Source organism: Leiobunum rupestre, chromosome 4 (genome assembly GCF_980474605.1).
Source record: "Leiobunum rupestre chromosome 4, qqLeiRupe1.1.hap1, whole genome shotgun sequence".
Lineage (NCBI taxonomy): Eukaryota > Metazoa > Arthropoda > Arachnida > Opiliones > Sclerosomatidae > Leiobunum > Leiobunum rupestre.
Genome location: NC_143387.1, coordinates 30,282,500 through 30,307,728, shown reverse-complemented (window position 1 = coordinate 30,307,728; position 25,229 = coordinate 30,282,500). Strand labels below are relative to the sequence as shown.

The window sequence follows — 25,229 nt, the reverse complement described above, 5'->3', positions numbered from 1 at the left end:
TAGGCGACAATCAACGGGCGGATTTGTTAAGGAGCAAATCATGAAGTTGTTTCCGAGTATTAATTAACCTTTCCAGTTTAATACCGAGGGTATAAGGCACCCGGGTTAAAAGTTCCAAAATGGCGCCCCCCAATATAGAATTATTAAAATTCTATAAAATTAAGAATAAGAATTATCCCTTGTTGAAGGGACAATTGGACATTAAAGACGGGGGTGTTTTGCTCCCCTTCCCCCACATGATAGTTAGATTGGCACCCGGTTAAATACAAACCCCCTTAACCGGGGTCGGTACGCCTTTGCCTAGCGACCAACGTTAGAAGTTAGCCGGATTTTCATCTAAGCGAACCCGTAAAATTATCGCGTTGGTCGCTAGGCGTAAATTGAAAAGACTAAGTCGAGCAATATTAATCGTTATTGCGAAGAAATTTATTATTAAGTAATCCCGTAGTATTCTATACTATAAAACCGCGTATTAAAGGCTTTTTGAGGGATCTACAAACCGCGGTTCCTGTACCGTAGGCTTCACTCCGAGCGCGGGTGTTAGGCTGTGGAAACACCTCTACAGGTTCCTAATTGAAAAATCATTTAAGGATATTAGGTACCAAGTCGCGATTTTAAGCGGCGCTTCGTAGAAAACGCATTAGCGGAACTAAATCCTTCAATTATCGCTCGTCAATCAATAAAACTAAAAAGTCTTTATCACAACTAAATTTGATAGTCGATCAACGTAATAAAGCGAAATTAGCGTCGATACATTAATGTCACATCTTGTTTTTTTTTATTCTTCGTCAATGCCTTAAAATACGTTAGGTCTTTTTGATAAGTCTGGACTACTAAAACGTCGAGAGGGCTACCGCGCATGACTAGGACGGAGGAGAAGCGAGCCCGGCGGGAGGCGCAAAGGGGTTCTATTTCGAGGGACACGTCGGGCCCTGAAGAGGCTAGGCATTATCGGTCGATAGATCGATTAGTTACTCCCCCCCACCAGCGCACTCCCCATTTGAAAATTTCCTACTCTTTACCGCACCCTCCCCCCGCGCTTTCGACTATTAAAGCTTCGCCATTGATTCAAAGCGGAATGGAAGCGAGCGGACAACTAGGGACGCCCACTCCTTCGCTAAACGGTTAGATTGATAAATTACCGTTTCGGAGGCGAGCTTCTCCGGCGATAATTGAGAGCGAGGGAAAGGGCGCGATTGGCAGTCGGCTTAGAGCCTACGTTAACAATTCCTCTCGGGCTTCGGTCAAACGCGGACGTCGTAAACCTTCCCCCCCCCCCCCCCCCGGGCCTTGGACGGACTTATTATTTAATACTTAGCCGAACGCGAATAAAAGAGGGGGGTCCTCAGCGGCGTCAATACAGTCGTTGGTCCCGCGCCGTTATTCATCGAAATGTCGCCTTTCCAGTATAGCAGTTGATGATGTTATTTCAGACAGTCAAATAGAACGACGATTCCAATATTTAAACTGATTGGGTTATAGTTATAAGTCATGTTGGACGCCACGTGTCGAATTACATTCGCGCCAAGTAAGTATGATAATTTCAAATAAGCGTTAATTAGGAGGGTCGATGATATTACAAGATGCCAGAAGTTAATGAACAGAAGTTGTCGGATAGCGATAGCCGTAATTTAAGCGGCATTTTACCTATACGTCTTCCTCGTCGGTGTTAACTCACCCATCCCTCCCCCCTTAGCGAAATCTGGAAAATTTCGCCTCTACGCGGTAACGACTAGACAGCGGAGTAGTGGGCGCTAAAACTCCCCAATTTGGGAAAAATCAAGCTTAGAAATTTTAAATCTATACGATAACGTCTGTTCACTAACTTTCGATGATGGTCATATCACCATAAGTGTATAATATTGGTACATAAGTGTGAAACTTCCTATTCTTCACAATATAAGACTGCTTTACGTGCTTCGTCACCGTTTTGCGTCGGCTTGCACCCGCGTCACACGTAGCCTTTGAAAGAGCCTCGATAGGAGATTTTTTTCTTGTGATGACGTCATTCAGTGACTAGCTCTCAGTAAAATATTCCGCAAAGTGACAAACTTATGAAAAATTTATAGACTTATGATATCACTACTTATTGAAACGTCGACGATTTTCAGGGTTGCCACATAATTTTTAGATTCAAATTCCCTGACTATTCCTTGTTTTCCCTGACCATTTTAGGAATTTGACCCTGACTTTTTAAGGCTAAAATTAGACAATCTAACTTTACATTTTACTTTTTTCAAAAGTTAATAAATTGTTATATTTTAGTAGAAATTATGTTTAATTCAGAGAAAACGGCATGGTATTAGAAGATAAAACTTATTTTATACAAGACGTTTCGAGCCGAGGCTCTTCTTCAGTCGTTCGTTAGTTTTAAATTAAAACTAACGAACGACTGAAGAAGAGCCTCGGCTCGAAACGTCTTGTATAAAATAAGTTTTATCTTCTAATACCATGCCGTTTTCTCTGAATTAAACATAATTTCTACTAATATTCACCATGGTAAATAATAAGTTTAATATATATGTTATATTTTACTTTTATTAGAAGTTAATAAATTAAAATGGACTTGAATTTCAGTAAAAAGGTTATAATTTTGCAATGTTGAAAAAATTAGCTACACTTTCAACGAAATAAATGATAATCATAGAATTTGTCATAGATCTAGGGCAAAATTACCTTCAAAAAGTCCCAAGACAAAATTTTAATTCCCTTACTTTTCCCTGAATTTTTACAAATTTAAAATTTCCCCGACTTTTTTTTTTCAGTTTTAAAATTATCTGCTATTTCCTTGATTTCCCTGACGTGTGGCAACCCCGATTTTTTTTACGTGATTTCATTTCGATGGCAATCTACCGAGATTAGGCCTAACATTATTTCAAATAAATCCGAACGACAATCCATTCTCAAAATAAAAATAAAAATCTGACATCAACCCGAAAATTTTACTCTAAAATCTCCAATCTAGGAATATGATCCTGGAATGGAAAACTGTATTCCATCAATACGGGCTCCCCGTCCCACCTACACTAACGTAGCTCAAGCTAAAACCTAAGCCAGTAGCACCATCTTACGGCAGGCAGTGTTACTAGATTAACATATATGCGTGTACATATAATTTCGTCTGCTATACGTTCGAAATAAGAAATAGTAACGGGTTTTTCTTTGGTTTAGTAGTGGAAACTGATTTTCAATTAGTGGAGGAAGCAGAATGTTTGGTTTTAGTAGCAAAATATTGTCATATCTAATTAAATTAAACAATATATATTTACCATTACTTTTATCTTTTTTACTAAGTCACTCTCGGATGACCTGTACACCGAGTTCGCTTACTTAGTACTGTTAAAGGTACGGATTTTAAAGAGTTCACGAACTCTTATTAGCACAGTCAGAGGTACGACAGTGTACACCGAGTTCACGGAGTGACCAACTCCTCGAAAAAAAAAAACAGATTACTTGTGTTCTTGAGAAATTAAATTGAACGCTTTTCCTTGTTTCATTGTAAAAACTATAAAAACACGTGGCGTGCCAACAACTAGCAGACGAAAATATTTTCTTAAGTTCAAACTATTTCCGCTAGATATCTATATGGTATTAAGTTCAATGGTTTAACGTTACCAAGCCTACCTACCCAATCTACTCCATAATTTCCATTCTCCTAGCTCCAATTTCGAATTTCCGAAATAACTTTCGAGGTTTATAATTTGGAAAATCAAAACGAGAATGTTTCTGGCACGGGCGCGATGATAATGTTCTTTGCCGAGATTCGCGTCTTCATCAATAACGGGAGAGTCATTTAGCGGGGAAGGAAGGACAGGCCGAGGAATGAGACAGTCATTTCGGGCGGCGCGCGTGCTAAAGACGTTCGCCGACGTCTCGCGCGTCCAAATGACGTCAGGGAAATGCCGGCGTGATCGGACGTCAAGCCGAAATGAGCCGAGCAAATTAATTCCAATTCACACACACGAAATGGCTTTTTAAACGTTCGATGCAAATGAGATTTGTTCGCGAATCACCATTTTACTAATCGTTTTCTGCCAGACCTTAACACGGATTATTTTATTGTTATACGCGCCGTTAATTCTTTTCACGTATACTGATTGACTGGCCAGAGCACCTTCGTAAAGCCACGCCGCAAAGTTAATTGAAGTTACGTATTCGCTACATAAATGAGACATTCCTGGGACCCTACTCAAATCTTTCACGTTTTTATAGGGAAAAAGGATTATATTATAAAAATAGAACTTTATAGGAATATTTTTTCAAAATTATAGGACTTTATAGGAATATTTTGTCAAAATTATAGGATTTTATTGGAATATTTTGTCAAAATTATAGAACTTTATAGGAATATTTTGTCAAAATTACAGGACTTTATAGGAATATTTTGTCAAAATTATAGGAATATTTTTTAAAAATTATAGGACTTTATATGAATATTTTTTTCAAAATTATAGGACTTTATAGGAATATTTTTTCAAAATTATAGGACTTTATAGGAATATTTTGTCAAATTTATAGGACTTTATAGGAATATTTTGTCAAAATTATAGGACTATATAGGAATATTTTGTCAAAATTATAGGACTATATAGGAATATTTTGTCAAAATTATAAGACTATATAGTAATATTTTTAAAAAATTATAGGACTATATAGGAATATTTTTTAAAAATTATAGGACTTTATAGGAATATTTTTTAAAAATTATAGGACTTTATAGGAATATTTTTTCAAAATTATAGGACTTTATATGCTATTTCATTTACTAACTTTATGCACAAAACAAAACCTATATTTAGTGAAATAAATCTTTGATTTTCAGTTAAAAAATAGAAACAATTTAACAATTTTATCACAAAAATATACTAGTAGCTAACCATGTTAACAATAACAAAAGTATAGACTAGAATGACTTTGTATAGGAATTTATCCTACAGCTAAAACTATAAATTTAACCGAATTTAACTGAGTGGCGGGATTTGAAATGGGCAAAATATCAAAATTATAGGATTTTATAGGACTTAATGGGGATTTTGCTAAGATATGGGATGTTATAGAACACTTTTGAAAATATAGGATATAGGGCCCTGACATTCTGCGCAAACTAATCAACATTGTGTTCTCAATTTTCACGACTTATTTTCAGATGTACCGAAATATTTTAACATTTATTTTCGGTATTTATTTGTTTTCATTGGAAAACGTGTATTTAATGATCGTTAATTTCTAAAACTCTTCGCTACGACTAATAACTTTGGTACGTCGCGTTTACAAGGTAAAAATGTAAACGCGCAAAATTTACTCGCTAATCAGTAGAATTGATCGATAAGTTATCTGATAGCGAGTCCGCGCGTTCACTTCCCCGTAAACACGCTTTTATTTGACTTCCAGATAAGTTTAGGGATAACCTTTGAGGGAGGGGGTGGGGGTAGGAACTTTCATAAGCGGCTTACGGAAAGATCCCTTTTCTGTTCGAAAGACTTCAAACAGCCCAATTTCGCGAAGGGTGGGTCGAGTTTAGGCTTTCCTACCCCCCCCCCCCTGTTATTTTCAACGTTGCTAAGCAACGAACCACAGCTTCTCGGAAGGAACCGGAGGAGGGGGGGGGGGGAGGATGCTAAGGAGGCTGCCGACCCTCCCCGCCGCGCGCATCAGCCTTCAGACAGGTCAATGATCATAGTGAGAACACTGCAGAAGTAACACCTGTTACTATTTTCCAAAAGGACAGTATCGCCATAGCCTTCCTTAACGAAGTTTTAACAGAATTATCGTATGGAATTTAGCTGTAAAGTTACACTGACAGTAAAAGCCTCTTTTTCGTTCAAGCTAAACGTTTCTGTTTTAACAATTACATAATTTAATTATATTTTTCTTATTAAGCTGAACCTTCCTCTAGGCTTTTGATAATTCTAATATTAATAGTTAACGAGATATAAGGTCCTAACTAAAGGGTAGTTTGGGCGCTTGCCCAACTTGTTTAGCTCCGGGGGTTCGAATTAAAACGTATTAACTTAATTACTTTTAAACTTAAAATTGTCAAAGTTATTTTAGTCACTAAACAAGAGGCTGTTCTACACTTAAATATTAATTTTATAAGTTAAAATACAAAATTAAAAGAGTTCAGCTTGAAATAGCGCGAAAGGAGACAATGGCCACTGTAGTCTTCCCCCTTAACGACTAACGAGGGTACGTGGAATTTGTGTAAATATCACCCGAATTTCGAGTGTATTGTTAACGCGCGCCTGTATTGATTTGGGCAAACCAGGATACCATTGCAACTCCCAAAAGGGTCTTTAGCGCGAGCTTTGCTTTCTTCGGGTTGCCTGGCGCGAAGATGGTGGCTTTCGGGTACGGAAACTTGGCGAGCGCGTTGCAATGAGCGAGGGACTTTGACTTTGACATTACTCCGATTTTAATTACTTTTAACATGCACCGTGCGTGGCATTGTAGGTTACGAAAGCGTACATCTAAAGACACTCAAAAGAAATGGCACGATAAAAAAATTCAACAAAACTTACATGTGCTATTCCATTGACTGCGTACCCAGAATTTACGAAACCCTGAAATGTAAAAATTATTTTATAAGTATATTTTAGTGTTGTAAGTAACACTATTAATATTTTGTTGTATGTTTACTGTTATAAGACATTTTATATCGATAAACAAAATTAAAAACCCTTAAAAATTAATTTGTTTCAATTTTTTTATTTTTCCGATTTGCGGAAAATTATCTGGAAATTTTTCCGCATTTTAGTTTTCCGGAAAATTAACAACGCTAGTATATTTTAATTCTATATTGCGTGAATCAAATGTGTATCGGCAGCGAATAATTTCATTCGACTCAAAATCGAGCGAATCAAATAGAGCTAATACACCGTCAAAGGAAGCTGATATTTCCTCTAGCAAGAACGCATTAAGGTGAAGGAGAACGTAAAAGTCTCTCCTGAATCCTCTAACTCTGTAACGAAAACCCAACGTTTCCCCCACTGTATTTAGCACCATCTAGTTATGGTTGTAAGAACATTTTCCCTTATCTTTCTTTCTTTAAATCAAGCCGAAATTAAAGAATTTTTTTTAATACATGATAAATAGCAAAATATTTGTCAAATTCTCAATTACAGTGTTAAGCAAAAATATTTTAAGACAACTCCCCGATAGATGGCGGTACTGTTTCAACTTGAATAGACAGTTTCCGTGTGAGATAGGTAGTACTTTTTGGTTTCTGTAAGCGGGTATTAGTGAAATATTGACGATTTTGAACTCCATAGTGTAGTAGTCCTTAGCTTAAGACGCCATTTTGGGAAATTTCATATCTCATATAGGTCTGTCTACATTACGCCCGACTTTTGAACTAAATCGGGAATAAACAACTCGGGTACTCTCCTTGTTAGAGTTAGAGGGCTCACACTTCTTTGACTTTCTTTAAACATCTTAAAGACTTTAAACAAAAACACAAGTTTAGATGGTTTATCACTACCTAGTCGATTATTATTAGCCAAAAATCAACTATAGAACAGCAATATCGCTTTAAAATTAATATTGTCGTCAACAATTTCGACATTTACCAACTCATTAATTATTGAAAATAATATTTTTCGCTTCCTTTGATTTTTGGACCCGGAAAATTAATCGCCGCCATCTTTTAAAACAGCGCTGACTAGAAATAACAGCGTTCAGTAACTTCTTACGTCACTATAACGACAAGCGCTCATCAAGCAAACATCAAGTAAGAACCGATTTGTACCGTAAACATTTCCCGTTTTTACTTCGGAGTCGAATATTTAACAACTTCAGAGGATGACCTTATATTTCTGTCGAGCTTACGTGACATATCGAAATATATTTATAGTGTTTAAATACAAATACTGATAATTATAATTTTCCAACTCAACAAAACGAGACTGAATTATTATTTATCTAGCAAAATACTTGTTAAAAAGAGTAAATATTTGTTTGAATTGAAATACGTCTAGGCCTTGTACAATTAAGGCGAATTTGGTGCAATAAGTAAGACTATTCAAAGAGAGACACTCGGGCGCATGAAGAAACAAATAATTGTACTTCGACAACACACATACATAACGCCTTTTTTTAACACAGGAATCATGAAAACAGAGGCTACAGTTGCGGCAAGAACCGATTTACGCAAGGAAAAACCTGGGACTGTAGCTTATAGCTTCTGGGCTACGCTACCGACGCAACGCCCTATTTCTGGGGCCATCTTAATAGAGTAATATCGGCGTGACGTATGTCGACGTCACCCATGTTATTTCATATAGATAAAAAACTGCCCTCAAAATGGCGGCCGCAGCCCAAAGCTACAGAGCGATACTACTCTACTACTAGAGCGCCATCTCTTGAACGGAACGCGATACATTTCACTCATAAACATTATTTTAATTATATTAGTTTTTATAAATACGGTATATTTTAAAATATTGGCCTTTCGCGTATAATTTAAATTTACGATTTAATAATTTAATTCATAAATTTATTTGTGAATTATTTCTTAGTTTTACACATATTTAATTAATATTATAAAAAGAACTCGGTTTATACAAAATATCGTTGCAGCATTTTCCAAAAGTATATTTAGAAGTAGCTATAAATTTTGAAAATTTTGTATTTGTTTCCATTATTAATGCTTTCGATTACGCTCACTAGATGACGGAATCTGACTCATACAAAATATATAAAACAAATTGTTAGAGCTACATGGAACTATGCCGGTTCCAAGTTCTTCTTTGGGTAAATTGGTTCTCGGTTCCGTTGACCCGAATTCATTCTTGGTAAAATGTGATAGGATTTTGATGCTAATTAGTGATAAGATTTTGATAAGATAGGATACTACAAATATTTGATATCTCTAGTCCAGTTTTCCGGGATGGTGTTGACAATTGTAATCCCTTAAAAGCCTACAATAAATAACCATTTTTCGGCAAATTCATTTCTTTTTAAACTATCGTACTGCATGGTGGTTTTGAGAAAGGGGTATCCTCTCTAGATCTTGCAGGGGTTTTTGACTCCGAATCCGTTCTGCTTGAGAAACTATGAAAACTAAGACTGGCCTCACCCCTGCCGCATCGTCTTTCAGAGGCAGCTTCGCGCAATTAAATCCCCCCGCGCGATGCCATAGCGTCGTTTGCGCAGAATCAGCCCGCGGATATTTCGTCTGGGCAGACAAAAGCGAAGCTACGAACTGTGATGCCATGAAATTCGGATTCAATTGTTTTTTATGCAAGTTTTGATATCAAGTCGAGAAAGAACTAAATAGTATACAAGGAGAATAACGAGCAATTCCTCCGAACAAAACCATAAGTGTATAATATTGCTCTATAAGTATGTCATTTACAGGGTGACCACAGAATATTTTAAATTCCTTTAAAGGAATTATAGGAAATTTATCAGTGAAATATAGGGAGGAAAATAGGATAAAATTCATTATACAATAAGAGAAAAACGGTTGTTATAAAGTTGATAACCGATAGAAATAGTCGAAAACTATCGGTGAAGAGTGTTGGAAATAAGCATCTTTAAAAACTAGGACGATTTAAAGACTTCTAAGGGTAAAATAGCAAAGTTCTTCAGACTTTTAAGTTAAAATATAGAGCATTATAGGAAATTTAACGAAATTATAGGTGAAAAAAGGAAGGACGTTAAATTATAGGAAAAAATAGGAAATATAGGAACTGTGGTCACCCTGCATTTCTTATTCAGCGCGCGTGATTTTGAAATGAGAGATATTCACTAGTGAGATGATTTAGCGCGTCCGGGATTTCGTTTCGAGGGGGGGGGGGGGTGCACACCATTGAAACAAAAGTAAAAAAAAATTGTTTCCGGAATTAAACTCCCTGACATTTCCAGGTTTTCCCTGACCATTTTTGTAGAATGAATGGTTTGAGGTAAAAATCTTGAATAATATTTTATTTCAAAAATTTAATTGCCTGATTTTTTAGGACAATTTTCAAATTCCCTTACTTTTTGGGACCATTTTAAAATTCCCTGACCTTTTGGAAACATTTTCAAATTCCCTGACTTTTCCAGGTCGTATACGAACCCTGGTCTATATCAGTAAAATGTTTCCCCAAGAGACATACTTATGATAAAGCATATACTGCAGAAATGCAAAGTCACCCAAATTTAGGCTTTCCGAAGTAAATTTACTTTGATTCGGATTTATTTTTTAATTTTTATGGTATTAGGGTAAAATCAAAAGGCCTAAGCGATTTCATTTTCCCGACGACATTCCACATAAATGTTTTTATTTCTGTTAATAAGTTTAAGGCGAGCAACTAACGTATAATCACAGAAAAAGTCAACATCGAAAGTTCGCTTAGCTCGAAGGTCATTTAAACGAGTCCCTACTATATTTCCAAATTCTGATTAACGATTTCAATACGTACGACGAGCTCCCACAAGCATTCTCCAAAACAGAAAAAAGTTATTTATTTATTTCTAGTTAAACAGCAGAGCTATCAGGGTTGTTCAAAATGCATTTTTAAAATGCAAAATGCAAAATACTTTTGCATTTTGAGTTCGAAAAAGTATTTTGAATTATACATTTTGAGTTTCTAGGAAACTATTTTGCATTTTACGGGTTTGATATGTGGAAATACATTATAAAAATTCTTTTAGTCTGGTACCATCATCGCAGCTCTTGTAGAGAAAGTTCGTCTGCCATTAACTCCCAAGTAATCATTGATGGCGATACTCAGTTACTCACTTACCCAGAAGCAGACGAACATTCGTACAATGCCACCACTTTATTTCCCACGCTGGCTGCGAGGATGGTTTGGAAATCTCGACGTAATTATTACTAATTATTAATTAATATTATTTAATAAGTAATTATTTATTAATAATTGATTACTTATTATTACAAACTTAACTGTGGTAATTAATATTTAATTAGTTACCACAATTAGTGGTAAAATCAATAGAGTGAATTTGTAAAAATATCCATTTTTATTATAAGCTTCAAAAACCATTTTGCCTTTAGAAAAACCAATTTTCAAAATGCATTTTGTATTTTGAGAAAGTATTTTGAATTTGGAAAAACGCATTTTGAACAACCCTGAGAACAATATATTCTTACATCGCGTCGGCGCCAAGAAATCCACATCAAGGTCTACTAGTGAGCACGACGGGATTGAAATACAGGCGGGTGACATCCCCCCACTCCTCTCTTGAAGGTCGAAAACTAGACCGCGCATCGTTTCAATATTGTCACTGTTCCTACATATACATAGTTTGCATCCCTACGTCATAAATGACGCAGTTCCAAGTATAGATATAAGAACCAAGAATAAATATTTAATTTGAGCAAGAATGAACGGTTCTTTGCCGCCATTTTGAAGGTGTAGATTTCTTAGTAAAACGGGAGGGTTAACAGTTTCAATCGTCTGTTTGCGGATTTTAATTATTTTCAAATGATTAAGGAATTATTTTCACGTTAAAAATGGTTATCTGCCTGGTTAAAAATTGTTCAAGTAGTTCAATTACCAATGGAGAGCGAAAATTGTTTATTTTATTCGATAGTGAAGGTAATTGTAAAAAGGATGACCGCAAAGGCCTAACTTTGATAAGCTTTGTTAACTTCTTTTCGTAGATATTTCTGTCGTAATTTGATAATTTATTTAAATAACCCGGCCTTAGAATCTTATCTGGCTTTGTTTAGGGCCCATTTAAAATTTTAAAGCATAAATCTAATACGTTTTGTAGCTTTGACGAGATTACCAACAAAATGGCTACCTATTTAGTAGCTACGCGCGAAATGTTTGAATTTTTGATCGCCCTCCCAGTTTCCTTGGAGACCATAGGCCCCTCCCTTCGGTGCAAACTATGAATATACCTTCTTGGCAGCGCTTCCCGTTGTAAACTTAACTTAAGTGCGAGTCCCTCTATAACGGTTATAGTTCATAGTGAGAGACAATGAGGTAGAATAAATAGAGATCCAAATCCGCCTTCCAGGACCTACCGTTTCGCGGGACAGTATTTGTTGAGTTGGAGAGTTAGGCATAGTAGATGAACTGAATCAAATCGTGTTGGCGCCATCTATCGTGTTATTGGAAACTTAACATATTTTGCAAAAGTGTCTGCTTATAGAAACAGATGGCGCCAACACGATTGGATAAAGTTGAAACTTAAGCCTAATTCTCCGACTCAAATAAAACGTGTCCCGCGAATCCCAGATTTGTTTGGATCTCTATTTATTCTACCTCATTGGTGAGAGATAAATATACAAGTTTGAACTAGGAGCAACAAACATAGCACCCCACACAAGGAGAACGCAACTCATCAAAAGTCGTGGATTTTCTTGCGTACAATTTTCATTGGTTAGACGTTTTAACGCCTGCTGCCGTCGGAAAGGAAAAATTCGAAAATTGTAAAACGTTCAGCGAAAAATTTGCGTCCAATGAAATTTGTACACAACAATGCGTTAGCGTGTTTAAAGGCTAGCTCCATTATCCTTGTGTTTTTTGCTTCTAAGTTTTGAACGTACTCCTAAATTTGAATCTCGATAGTCAATAGATCTTTCAGTCTTTGAATGAGGTTTCTACTATTTTTCAAAGCCCTCCGCATTCGCTTCAAATAAAAATTTTAAATTTTCAAAAATTCCAGGTTAGTTTGTAAATTGGCAATGCTGTTTCTCAGTGACGTGTACCATCAAGTCAAAAAGTTTGGAATTAAAATTTCTGATTTACTAATGTAAAATAGGCTCAACTATTTATCTCTCGAGCGTGATTAAGCAGTGAGATCGTTTTTATTAAAAAATGAAGAGCCCTACTTTGAAATTATTGTGGCGCGTACAAACGGAAATAAGACATTTTTCGTTGCCCTGGCAAAACGGTTGCCCATTGAATAAATTCCCTTTAGGATTTTTCATCATACATGAAGGTCTACCAATCCCCCGAGTTTGACCAACCTGACGGGTAATTAAATTTTACTATATTGTTTAACTGCTAGAGTAATATCGGCGTGACGTATGTCGACGTCACCCATGCTATTTCATATAGATAAAAACTGCCTTCAAAATGGTGGCCATAGCCCAAAGCTACAGAGCGATACTACTCTACTAAGACCAATTGTCTATTTAATATAAGTATTTAAGTACATCGTGACGTCACTTCCTATAAGGAATTTGGTCAGTCTGAAAATGTGCCACCAAGGACAAGTCGAATAGTCCTTGAACTTCGCTACACGGAAATGGGAAGGTGACCAAGGTGAAACCCCTTAACGGAGATGTTGTACAATAATACCGGCACTTAGATCCTTATTTCGCCTTCTTAAGGTTTATAAATGATCGTGATAAGAGAGACACACGCATCAAAACTCATCTCTTTCGCTAACTGTACGAACGTGTATCTGTCCTATTATACGGAACCATCAAAATTGTCATTAAGAATTCATTAGGAAACCCACAAATTATCTTCCGCTAACGGGGAATATAAAACAATAAAAGGAGGACCGAGCGGGGGGGGGGGGGCGTGCCGGTGAATGTATAACAAACGGGGAGGGTCCGAACCCAGATCTAACGCTCAAAAGAGCCGCGAGTGACGCCAACCCCGCCGCTGCCGCTAATGCGATCAATCAAAAGAGCCAACAAGGTCAGGGACGGTGAACCCGCCACGCTCTCCGACGCAAGGACGCTCGCTCTCTCTCACCTGACACTACACACGACGCTAACCGACTAAGGTATGCTATTAAGATGAGTCGTATTTAGCCGCCTTCGGACGAAGCGTTCGGTGAAGTACCAGCCTAATCCCCCCCTCCCCGCGCGAGGTTGAAAGGAAAAACGACAAATCAAAATGATTCATTCCGGCTATTAATATGATTCATATTTTATATTTTCTAATATCGTTCGGAGCAATATTTCGTTAAAAACGTTGATAGAATATGGTCAAAATCAGTTCAATCTTTGAGAGAAGTTAATCAGCCGCCGTTATGAATAAGAACCTCAGTTGTTTCGCCAAACATTTTCAAGTTTTCGTAGAAACTACGCTTAACTAGGATCCTTGAGCCAATGCTAGAACTAACGTATAAGGTCAGGCTGGAATCCATACCTCTACTTGGATTGCCTATCCTGCCGTATCGCGCATGGTAAGATCACTCTGACGGCTTTGGCACCGCCTACGAAAGAAAAAAACCCCTTTGCGCGCGCTCCCCTCTCACGTTGTTGTTTGTTAAGTTAACATAGTAACGTCAAAAAAAACCGTCAGCCATATCGAGACGAAAATCTGCCGCGATAAGCATTCTAAGTAGAGGTATGGATTCCTGGGTAGTGTTGTATATCTAGCTTTATGGCGTACAAACTACACAAGTTTCCCCCAACACGTTTTACATGGGTGATTTAGCCTGGATATTAAGAGATTATCAATTTGACTTAGGTTAAAAGGAACCACCTATGGACTGCATTGTAAAGGATGATAAAATTGGCGAATAAGTAGATTAGTCCATTATGAAAAGGGATAATAAAGCTAAACCCTAAACGAATTTGAAGAAATTTAAAAGCCAGATTTCCCGCACGGTACTGACGAGTCCCAAATAGGACGAAACCGGTCTACCGTTGGTATTTCTGGCTATTTTATTTTATTTGGTCCGAGTTTCGCGTCTTTTTTGTTTGCTCGAAGACCTATCGGTACGAGCTATTAGTAAGTTTTTAAATATCTTCAAATTCGTTTAGGGTTTAGCTTTATTATCCCTTTTCATAATGGACTTATCTACTTATTCACCAATTTTATCAATTTGACTTAACTGTGTGATTTAAAAAAATTATTGATTTAAATAACCTAATATATTTCCATGTATTTAAGAAAATGTACAAAATAAGGCTATGTAGAAATGCCAATTCACAGTGAAGTAAATGATAAGTAGTATTTAAATATTTAGTGAACATTACCAACGCGCGCAAATTACTAATCAATAGGCCTTTCGCCTTATTGTGACGTATCGATGACGTCTTACTACGAAAAGCCCTGAACATAAGGGAAATTCGACGTCGCACACTGTTTTTAAGCATAAACTCGGGGGGTAGGTCACTTCCATTTTGGGTGCGTCTTAATCATAGCAAAATGATTTAATCAGGATAATCGTGATTAAATCAGGGTGATAAAGATTAAAAAATTTAATCGAGATTATAAAATCTAATCACGATTTAATCAATCTAATCACAATTTAAACGTGATTTAATCAATCTAATCACAATTTAAACGTGATTTAATCAATCTAATCACAATTTAAACGTGATTTAATCAATCTAATCACAATTTAAACGTGATTTAATCAATCTAATCACAATTTAAACGTGATTTAATCAATCTAATCACAATTTAAACGTGATTTAATCAATCTAATCACAATTTAAACGTGATTTAATCAATCTAATCACAATTTAAACGTGATTTAATCAATCTAATCACAATTTAAACGTGATTTAATCAATCTAATCACAATTTAAACGTGATTTAATCAATCTAATCACAATTTAAACGTGATTTAATCAATCTAATCACAATTTAAACGTGATTTAATCAATCTAATCACAATTTAAACGTGATTTAATCAATCTAATCACAATTTAAACGTGATTTAATCAATCTAATCACAATTTAAACGTGATTTAATAATTCTAATCATGATCCAATCATTTTATTCAGGATTTAATCATTTTATTCAGGATTTAATCATTTTATTCAGGATTTAATCATTTTATTCAGGATTTAATCATTTTATTCAGGATTTAATCATTTTATTCAGGATTTAATCATTTTATTCAGGATTTAATCATTTTATTCAGGATTTAATCATTTTATTCAGGATTTAATCATTTTATTCAGGATTTAATCTTTTTATTCAGGATTTAATCATTTTATTCAGGATTTAATCTTTTTATTCAGGATTTAATCTTTTTATTCAGGATTTAATCTTTTTATTCAGGATTTAATCTTTTTATTCAGGATTTAATCTTTTTATTCAGGATTTAATCTTTTTATTCAGGATTTAATCTTTTTATTCAGGATTTAATCTTTTTATTCAGGATTTAATCTTTTTATTCAGGATTTAATCTTTTTATTCAGGATTTAATCTTTTTATTCAGGATTTAATCTTTTTATTCAGGATTTAATCTTTTTATTCAGGATTTAATCTTTTTATTCAGGATTTAATCTTTTTATTCAGGATTTAATCTTTTTATTCAGGATTTAATCTTTTTATTCAGGATTTAATCTTTTTATTCAGGATTTAATCTTTTTATTCAGGATTTAATCTTTTTATTCAGGATTTAATCTTTTTATTCAGGATTTAATCTTTTTATTCAGGATTTAATCTTTTTATTCAGGATTTAATCTTTTTATTCAGGATTTAATCTTTTTATTCAGGATTTAATCTTTTTATTCAGGATTTAATCTTTTTATTCAGGATTTAATCTTTTTATTCAGGATTTAATCTTTTTATTCAGGATTTAATCTTTTTATTCAGGATTTAATCTTTTTATTCAGGATTTAATCTTTTTATTCAGGATTTAATCTTTTTATTCAGGATTTAATCTTTTTATTCAGGATTTAATCTTTTTATTCAGGATTTAATCTTTTTATTCAGGATTTAATCTTTTTATTCAGGATTTAATCTTTTTATTCAGGATTTAATCTTTTTATTCAGGATTTAATCTTTTTATTCAGGATTTAATCTTTTTATTCAGGATTTAATCTTTTTATTCAGGATTTAATCTTTTTATTCAGGATTTAATCTTTTTATTCAGGATTTAATCTTTTTATTCAGGATTTAATCTTTTTATTCAGGATTTAATCTTTTTATTCAGGATTTAATCTTTTTATTCAGGATTTAATCTTTTTATTCAGGATTTAATCTTTTTATTCAGGATTTAATCTTTTTATTCAGGATTTAATCTTTTTATTCAGGATTTAATCTTTTTATTCAGGATTTAATCTTTTTATTCAGGATTTAATCTTTTTATTCAGGATTTAATCTTTTTATTCAGGATTTAATCTTTTTATTCAGGATTTAATCTTTTTATTCAGGATTTAATCTTTTTATTCAGGATTTAATCTTTTTATTCAGGATTTAATCTTTTTATTCAGGATTTAATCTTTTTATTCAGGATTTAATCTTTTAATTCAGGATTTAATCTTTTAATTCAGGATTTAATCTTTTTATTCAGGATTTAATCTTTTAATTCAGGATTTAATCTTTTTATTCAGGATTTAATCTTTTTATTCAGGATTTAATCTTTTTATTCAGGATTTAATCTTTTTATTCAGGATTTAATCTTTTTATTCAGGATTTAATCTTTTTATTCAGGATTTAATCTTTTTATTCAGGATTTAATCTTTTTATTCAGGATTTAATCTTTTTATTCAGGATTTAATCTTTTTATTCAGGATTTAATCTTTTTATTCAGGATTTAATCTTTTTATTCAGGATTTAATCTTTTTATTCAGGATTTAATCTTTTTATTCAGGATTTAATCTTTTTATTCAGGATTTAATCTTTTTATTCAGGATTTAATCTTTTTATTCAGGATTTAATCTTTTTATTCAGGATTTAATCTTTTAATTCAGGATTTAATCTTTTAATTCAGGATTTAATCTTTTAATTCAGGATTTAATCTTTTAATTCAGGATTTAATCTTTTAATTCAGGATTTAATCTTTTAATTCAGGATTTAATCTTTTAATTCAGGATTTAATCTTTTTATTCAGGATTTAATCTTTTTATTCAGGATTTAATCTTTTTATTCAGGACTTAATCTTTTTATTCAGGACTTAATCTTTTTATTCAGGATTTAATCTTTTTATTCAGGATTTAATCTTTTTATTCAGGATTTAATCTTTTTATTCAGGATTTAATCTTTTTATTCAGGATTTAATCTTTTTATTCAGGATTTAATCTTTTTATTCAGGATTTAATCTTTTTATTCAGGATTTAATCTTTTTATTCAGGATTTAATCTTTTTATTCAGGATTTAATCTTTTTATTCAGGATTTAATCTTTTTATTCAGGATTTAATCTTTTTATTCAGGATTTAATCTTTTTATTCAGGATTTAATCTTTTTATTCAGGATTTAATCTTTTTATTCAGGATTTAATCTTTTTATTCAGGATTTAATCTTTTTATTCAGATTTAATCATTTTATTCAGATTTAATCATTTTATTCAGATTTAATCATTTTATTCAGATTTTATAATTTTACTCAGATTTTATCATTTCAATCATGATTAAATCAGATGTAAACATTCGAACCATGATTAAACGTGATTTAAGCATTCTAATCATGATTAAATCAGATTTAAACATGATTAAATCAGATTTAAACATGATTAAATCAGATTTAAACATGATTAAATCAGATTTAAACATGATTAAATCAGATTTAAACATGATTAAATCAGATTTAAACATGATTAAATCAGATTTAAACATTCTAAACATGATTTAAGGTGATGTAATCAACATAATCGTGATTAAATCGAATTTAAGCAAAATAATCTAGGTTAAATTGGATTTAATCTTTGTAGGGGTGCGTCGTTAATCAAGGAAGTGACCTGCCCCTCGCATAAACTGAACTGAACTTCTACGTGTTTAGTGACAAATGAGCTACGTAAAAACCAGTTCAGCAAACGCAGCAAATTTTATAGAAAGGCCGATTGGTCAAGAACCAGGCGTTAAATGTTTAAAGATAAATAAAATAAAAAATTTAGTTAAAAGAAAGGATTTTTTTTTATTCTTTTTACAGGAATCAAATGAATCAACAACCCTTGGATAGAAGACGCTATTAAACTTACTTACTAAACACCCGAAGTAAAAACAAAATAAGATAAAAAAACGTCATTAAACGGTATAAAATGGTGAATGCGACTTACATAGTCGTGAAATGCTTTGGCTTCACTAGAATGTTCACACGTGTCCCTCCTTTCGGGAGCGGCACAATACAGATCCCAAAATACGCTGAAACAAAGAAAACACACAAATTGTTATTAAAAGGTAAACTCAAATTTATATCTTTAAAAAAAAATTATAAAATAGAGTTAAAAATAAACACCGCCGACTAAAACTAGGGTTGGCACAGATTTTCCATTTAACAATTTAGTGACTTTTGTACAGGGTTGCCGCAGTTTTTTCACAACCAAATTCCCTAACTTTTCCAGGTTTTCCCTGACCATCTCCAGAGATTTTCCTGACTTATTTTGTGCAAAGATTTTGTATTTTTTAACCTATATTTTAGAAAACGTTTAATATTTGCAAACGAAATTAAATTCCCTGACCTTTATACCCATATTCAATATCCCTTACAATTCCAGGTTTTCCAGGTACTGTGGCAACCCTGTTTGTAGGTTTTCCCTACTACATGACATCATTTTCTGCATAGCTATAAAAACGGTTTGGAAATAACCGAGGGGCTAACCACTCTTAGAAAGTCTGTACACCGGATTAAGCTTAGATTAGCACTGCCAAAGGCAGGGACTTCAAAGATTACGCGTAATCCCATTAGTACAGTCAAAGGTACGGCTCTGTACACCTGTTACGCGGAGTGATCAGCCCTTCGGAAATAACCTGGATACCATTTTACGTATTAAAAGAGTTAACACAAAAAACGAAATAAATAATAATAACAACTATGAAAATAAACCAGTCGGTCCAGCTGTAATATAAGTTCCAAATTGTATGTCCAAAACACTATACTCCAAATTGTATATCTCAAAGGGGAACCAAGTATCGTATAAAAACGCGTACAGCTTTAATTATTGTCGTACTTATGGATATTGTTACTTATGACTGTACGTAACACAGCTGTATTGAGTGTCATACTTATTGTACGTTACACAGCTTCATTTAGTGTCACACTAATGGATATTGTTACTTATGATTGTACATAAACCCAAGGCTCACAGCTTCATCTAGTGGCGTACTTATTAATATTGATTGTCCTTGTACGTTACGTAGTCGCAGTAAATATTGAAAATTAATTTCTAAAACATTGGACGGACAAAATATCGGTTCAATATTATCGACAGGGACGATAGTTTTCGTACGCTGCCCTCTATAGCGATTTCGCGTAAGCGCTTTGAGCTATCAACGGAGATAAGAGGAGAGCCAGAGGGAGTTCTCTTTGGCCGACTATGAGGCCGGGGATCGAAACCCACTGACGATTGTGAGTCTAGCTAAAAAATTGTATTCAATCGGCGCTAGCGCCATCTCTAATGCTGTCGCGGCACAAGACTACGACTACGACTACATTTCGATCAGACCAATAGTCCCACTCCATATCGACGTGGAACTAAAAAGGTAACTAGATTTCTTGGACGTTATTAATAGTTCTTGGAACTTCCCCATCTCTTACAGGGTTGCCAGTTTTACTGATTCAAATTTCCCGACATTTACAGGGTTGCCACTGTATTTATACCATTTTCTAGGAATTTATAGGGTTGCCACAGTTTTTTATTCAATTTCCCCGACGTTTACAGGGTTGCCACCTTTTTTTATTCAATTTTCGAGACGCTTACATGGTTGCCAGTTTTTATCAATATTCCCGGCGTTCACAGGGTTGCCACAGTGGTTTCCAATTCAAATTAACTGACTTATAGGTTTATCAGTTTCTATATTATTCAAATTAACTGACTTCCGTGACCATTTTTAAGACAATATTTTTGGCAAATTTTTACCTATATTTCATTAAACCTTTCATATTTGCAACCAAAATAAAATTCCCAGCTTCTTTTTACGGGTATTGTGGCAGCACTGTAGTAACCAGAGCAGGGCTTCAAACGATTATATTTATTAAACTATAGGATTTATATGAAATTAGCACAAAATATAGGAATTTATGGGTAAAAAATCTCTTGAAAAAAATAGGATTATATTGGAACATCTGCCCCATAAAAACCCTTATAAAAAAAGTCAAATACTTTTTATCACATTTAATATTGCTTCAATATTTTACTTAAAACGTGTTTCAAAATTAAAAGAGAATAAACATTTGTGTTTTGTTTTGTTGAAAAATAAGATTCCATAAGAATTTCATAACGCTGCATGTAACCAGCCCGAGAAATAAGTGCTAACCCCAGTCCTAAAGGTAATATACATAATTATTATCAAGTAAGAGCCACGCTAAGTAATTTTTAAGATTTCCTATAAGTTAAGGTGTTTAGTACATTTAACATAAGCGTTTCAGCAGCTAGCTAATGACAATTTTTAAAATTATAGTGATTTATAGGTATAATTTTCGAAAAATAGAAACAATTTGAAAATATAGGAATATATAGGTTTTATTAGTACTCCCGGAGCCCTGCCAGAGTTGAAGACGGCGTGCAATTCCGCCGTTTGAAATCCCCGCACTGAAAAAACTGGCCAGTAAAGATTAGTTCTAGAGAGATCTCTTTTGAATTAAATGACTTCGTGGAAATCCCCAAATCGATTCGGTAGTAGCATAAGCAAATACCGAACAGCACTGTCGCATTATCCATAAGGCAGACTAGGCTGAAGCCTAGGGGCCCTCGCGTCACAAGGGGGAGGGGGGTGTAGAGGGGCCCAAAGAAGCTTGAAGCCTAGGAGCCCTGCCATTGGTTAATACGGCAGTGTGTCAGAATTTATAGCCCGGTGTACCTAGTAACAGAGACCATAGCACCGGGGGCCTATCATCATAGTGCCCTACGCTAGCGTTCACCTAGCCCGGACAGGTGACAAATCCAGCATGGGTAGTAGTACCCCACTACTGATGGTCGCACCTTTGACACGAGCCACTCAACCCAGCAGAAGGTGCAGCAATGGGTGGACCAATTCCCACTTCGCACACAGCAGTGGGATTAAGAGTGGATGCTGTAACAACTCCAGCCGACACCCTACCTACGTAGGTAAAGAGTCAAACACTTTGGAGAGAGAGCTCCTAAAGGGGAACGACGAGCACACAGCAGCCCAAGTAACCCGGCACAGCTGGCACCGGAGATCCCGGTGCCGGCTCCAAAAGGCCGGGAAACAGGACCGCCGTGCCCTCATACGGAGGCCCGCCGCCCCACAGCAGGCTACCCAATCCGCCGAGGCGGCCAGTTTGCATGGACCCTCTCCGTTAGCCTGAGCCGAAGCTCAGTATCCAGCCCAAACCTGACCGAAGTCGGAGGTGGAGATAGGACCATTCGATCAGAGCTAACATCTCCCAGTGCGCCACCGCCCTTATGGGTTACAAGAGCCGGACCCCGACTCCCCGGTAAAGCCACCAGTTATTGCACACTAACCCATTTAGGGCCTGGTTAATACGGCACTGACAAACCGAAAAGTTGGTGTTCTAAAGATCGATTGCGAAAGTCAATGAGTGGAAAGTCCCTCCCCCCTCGCTTTGTGAAGACCCACTTCCCCTACATCATATAGTCGTCTGTTCGAATTTATTTCCTTAATCTATGGAACAGACGACGCTATGACGTAGGAAAGCGAGTCTTCACAAGATAGGGAAAACGAAATTTTCAAACATAGACTTTCGTAATCGATCTTACAGACAAAGAATTTGTAATTTATAAAAAAAAACACTTGGAAGTTTAAAATGATTTGTACAAAAATAATTTTATTAGTTAAACAAATATTTTTTACTAAATAAAAGTAAATTAATATTATTTAAAACCTGATCTATTCAGAATACTATTAAAAATAAACTGGTATGAAAAACGAACTGAATCGAAGGACGATAATAAAAAAAAGTATAATTATAAAAGAAAAGTGTAACGGAATCGAAAACACGATGTTTGCGTTATATTTTTGGCGTAAACAATCATCCGAAAATCTTTCTCTTCGACAACAGAGCGATTTATATTTCGTCCATTTTTTGGGCAGAATTTCAGCGGGCCAGAAACAAAGAAGAGGGTGGGGGGGGGGGAGAGCTCTCTCTTCACGCTGAGGTCAGAAACACGAAAATTAAGAGGCCTTGTAAGTTGTAGATAACCTGTTTTGCAGAATAAATATCTGTCTAAGGCGGGAGATGCCCTGGGGGCTCGTTCCTTTCCTTTCTCAGACAGACAGCGAGCATTCTCTTACGACGAAAAAAGACCAAAATAAAAACAAGTAAATAGCATAGTCATTCTTGTCACTCGACGAGCCTTTCTGACGGTGATAACACGACGGCTAGTCAAAATGATTACACCACTTTCCAGTTCATTATTTTATTAAAAGCTTTTAATTTGGGGTTATTAGATCAAAATATCATCGCGCTGACTCGTGTTTAGAGGTCTTATGTACTGTCCAAAAATGCGAGGCTTATTTTTAAATTGGCCACGTTAGCAGCTTGAGTTTCCGACAGCGAGATAATTGTTTATTTATTTCGGTTTATGTCGCTAGTACATAGTCAATGTTGTTTGAAAAATGTAAGCGCTTAAAATGTAGGTTTCGCCATAACAAAACAACCCAAAATAAATATTTATTACAATAAAAACTTTACTATAATATAAAATATTTAAATGTACAGGAAATGCAGTGAAATTATTTTGTATTAAAAATCATTACATAATTGAAGATTTAAATTTTTCAAATTTGTGGTCTGAACTGAACAAGAACTGAACTGCGCGTGTCTAGAAAATAACGCGCAGATTCGCCAAGTAGAGCAATGTCAGCCACCCTAAATACGTTTCGACCAAAAATATTTAAAAATAACGTACGTCATATCCACGTATAACTTCGGCCTAAATTTAAATCGATATTTTAAGTTAATCAATAAAGGAATAAAACGTATTTCGGCATCCTGGCAACGGAGAGAGTGAGGGAGGGAGGGACTAAGAACGAGTGACGTTAAGAATATAGATAGCTCACGCGCAGACGTCAATCATTGAAATCTCCACGTGCTTTCCGGGACACGTTTCGCGGCGCAACGAAAGATCTCGGGTTACAAAGAGAAGGCCACCGTGTTCGCGTTGCAAAATCAAATGGTCTATATACGCCTGCCCACTCCATCAAAGTTCTGGAAAAGGCTCTTCAGAAATTGCCCGTGAACGACGTGGCGTTGTGTCAACGCCAGATGACACTAGACGCTAAGCGGCGGCAAAGAGAGCCAACTATACACGGACTAAGAAACGTTTAAACGGACTCGCGACGAACGTCTTATTGACGCGGTAGATCAGGCATAGGGTACGTTCAGCAGCGCTCAACGGACTCGCCGATTAGTAATCGCTGACATCGGTTTCCTACTGTACGCTTTTTCGCGTTTCCGGTTTTGACGTCACGATGGTCATCGGTTACTCACCGAAGTCATCGGCTGAAAGAGCCGGTTTTTCCGGTGACTGACGTCATTATTGGCGTGAAACTACTATAAATTCAACGCCATTTTAAAAAAACACCGATGACTGAATAAAAGCGTTCAGCCGATCCAGCGCCGCCGCCACTGATATTATCTTTGGCGCCGAACCGCCGCCGCCGAGTCATTTACTTTTCGGCGCGCCGCCTCCGCCGATAAATTTTGATCCCATTGCCGAAAATTATTCCTTACAAAAATATTTAAGATTTGTTTTAAATTTTTTGCCCCTTGGCGTCGCCGCCGAAAATATCAACGCCGCCGAGAATTTTTGAAAAATCGGCATGCCCCGCCGCCGACACAAATCAAATCGGCGCTATGATCTATCCGGGCCGCGTTTGATCGAAATGAAGGAGTTGAGTGAAAGCGGCGAGTCCCTCCGCGGAGTTAATCGTCCACACTATAAAAGTTGTCAAAAACATCGGCGTTGAAGACGTCTTTTGAACGGCTCATTTAAGGTGAAAGCACCCTCGCAAATGTCCCGATTCTTGCCGGAGGAATTATACGCGGTTTATGTAAGGGAAATACGAGCTCAATAAAACGCTATTTCCTTTGTTTTAGGCTGTTTAGACGATTGCGTTAAAAATATCATTCATACAAAGAAGTTATAGTTTTTAAATATAACATAAAATAAATATAAATATAAATAAAATAAAGGAGAAACAACAGGGTTGCCACAATATTTCTAGATTATCGCTGAGTATTCTCAGACCATTTTCGGAGATTGTGCTTAATATTTTTAAGATTAATTTTTTTGAATAATGAAAGTTCACTAAAATAATGTTTTCAGATTCAAATTCTTTGAGCTTTTATCATAAGTTAATAATTTTAAATCAACTTTTATTTTAGTATAAAAGTTTCGTTTCAATGCAACGTTAAAAAATGACCTGAACTTTCATGGAACTAAATAAAAATCACATAATTTGTCACAGAAATATATTAAAATTAC

General features: G+C 35.2%; 1 protein-coding gene across 17 annotated transcripts in view; it reads right to left on the bottom strand.

Annotated features, from left to right (window-relative positions):
• Ssdp (Sequence-specific single-stranded DNA-binding protein) overlaps window positions 1-25,229 on the bottom strand; it is a 78,569-nt gene that overhangs the window by 40,987 nt on the left and 12,353 nt on the right. For all 17 annotated transcript variants that reach the window (XR_016480505.1, XR_016480504.1, XM_090172852.1 and 14 more), the window contains exons 5-6: window positions 18,879-18,963; window positions 6,519-6,560 (exon numbers count right to left, since the gene is read on the bottom strand). Coding sequence is in view for 15 of the 17 variants with exons in the window: in XM_090172852.1 (XP_090028978.1) it covers window positions 6,519-6,560; window positions 18,879-18,963 (127 nt within the window). In the remaining 2 variants the exon portion in view is untranslated. The remainder of the gene's footprint in view (window positions 1-6,518; window positions 6,561-18,878; window positions 18,964-25,229) is intronic.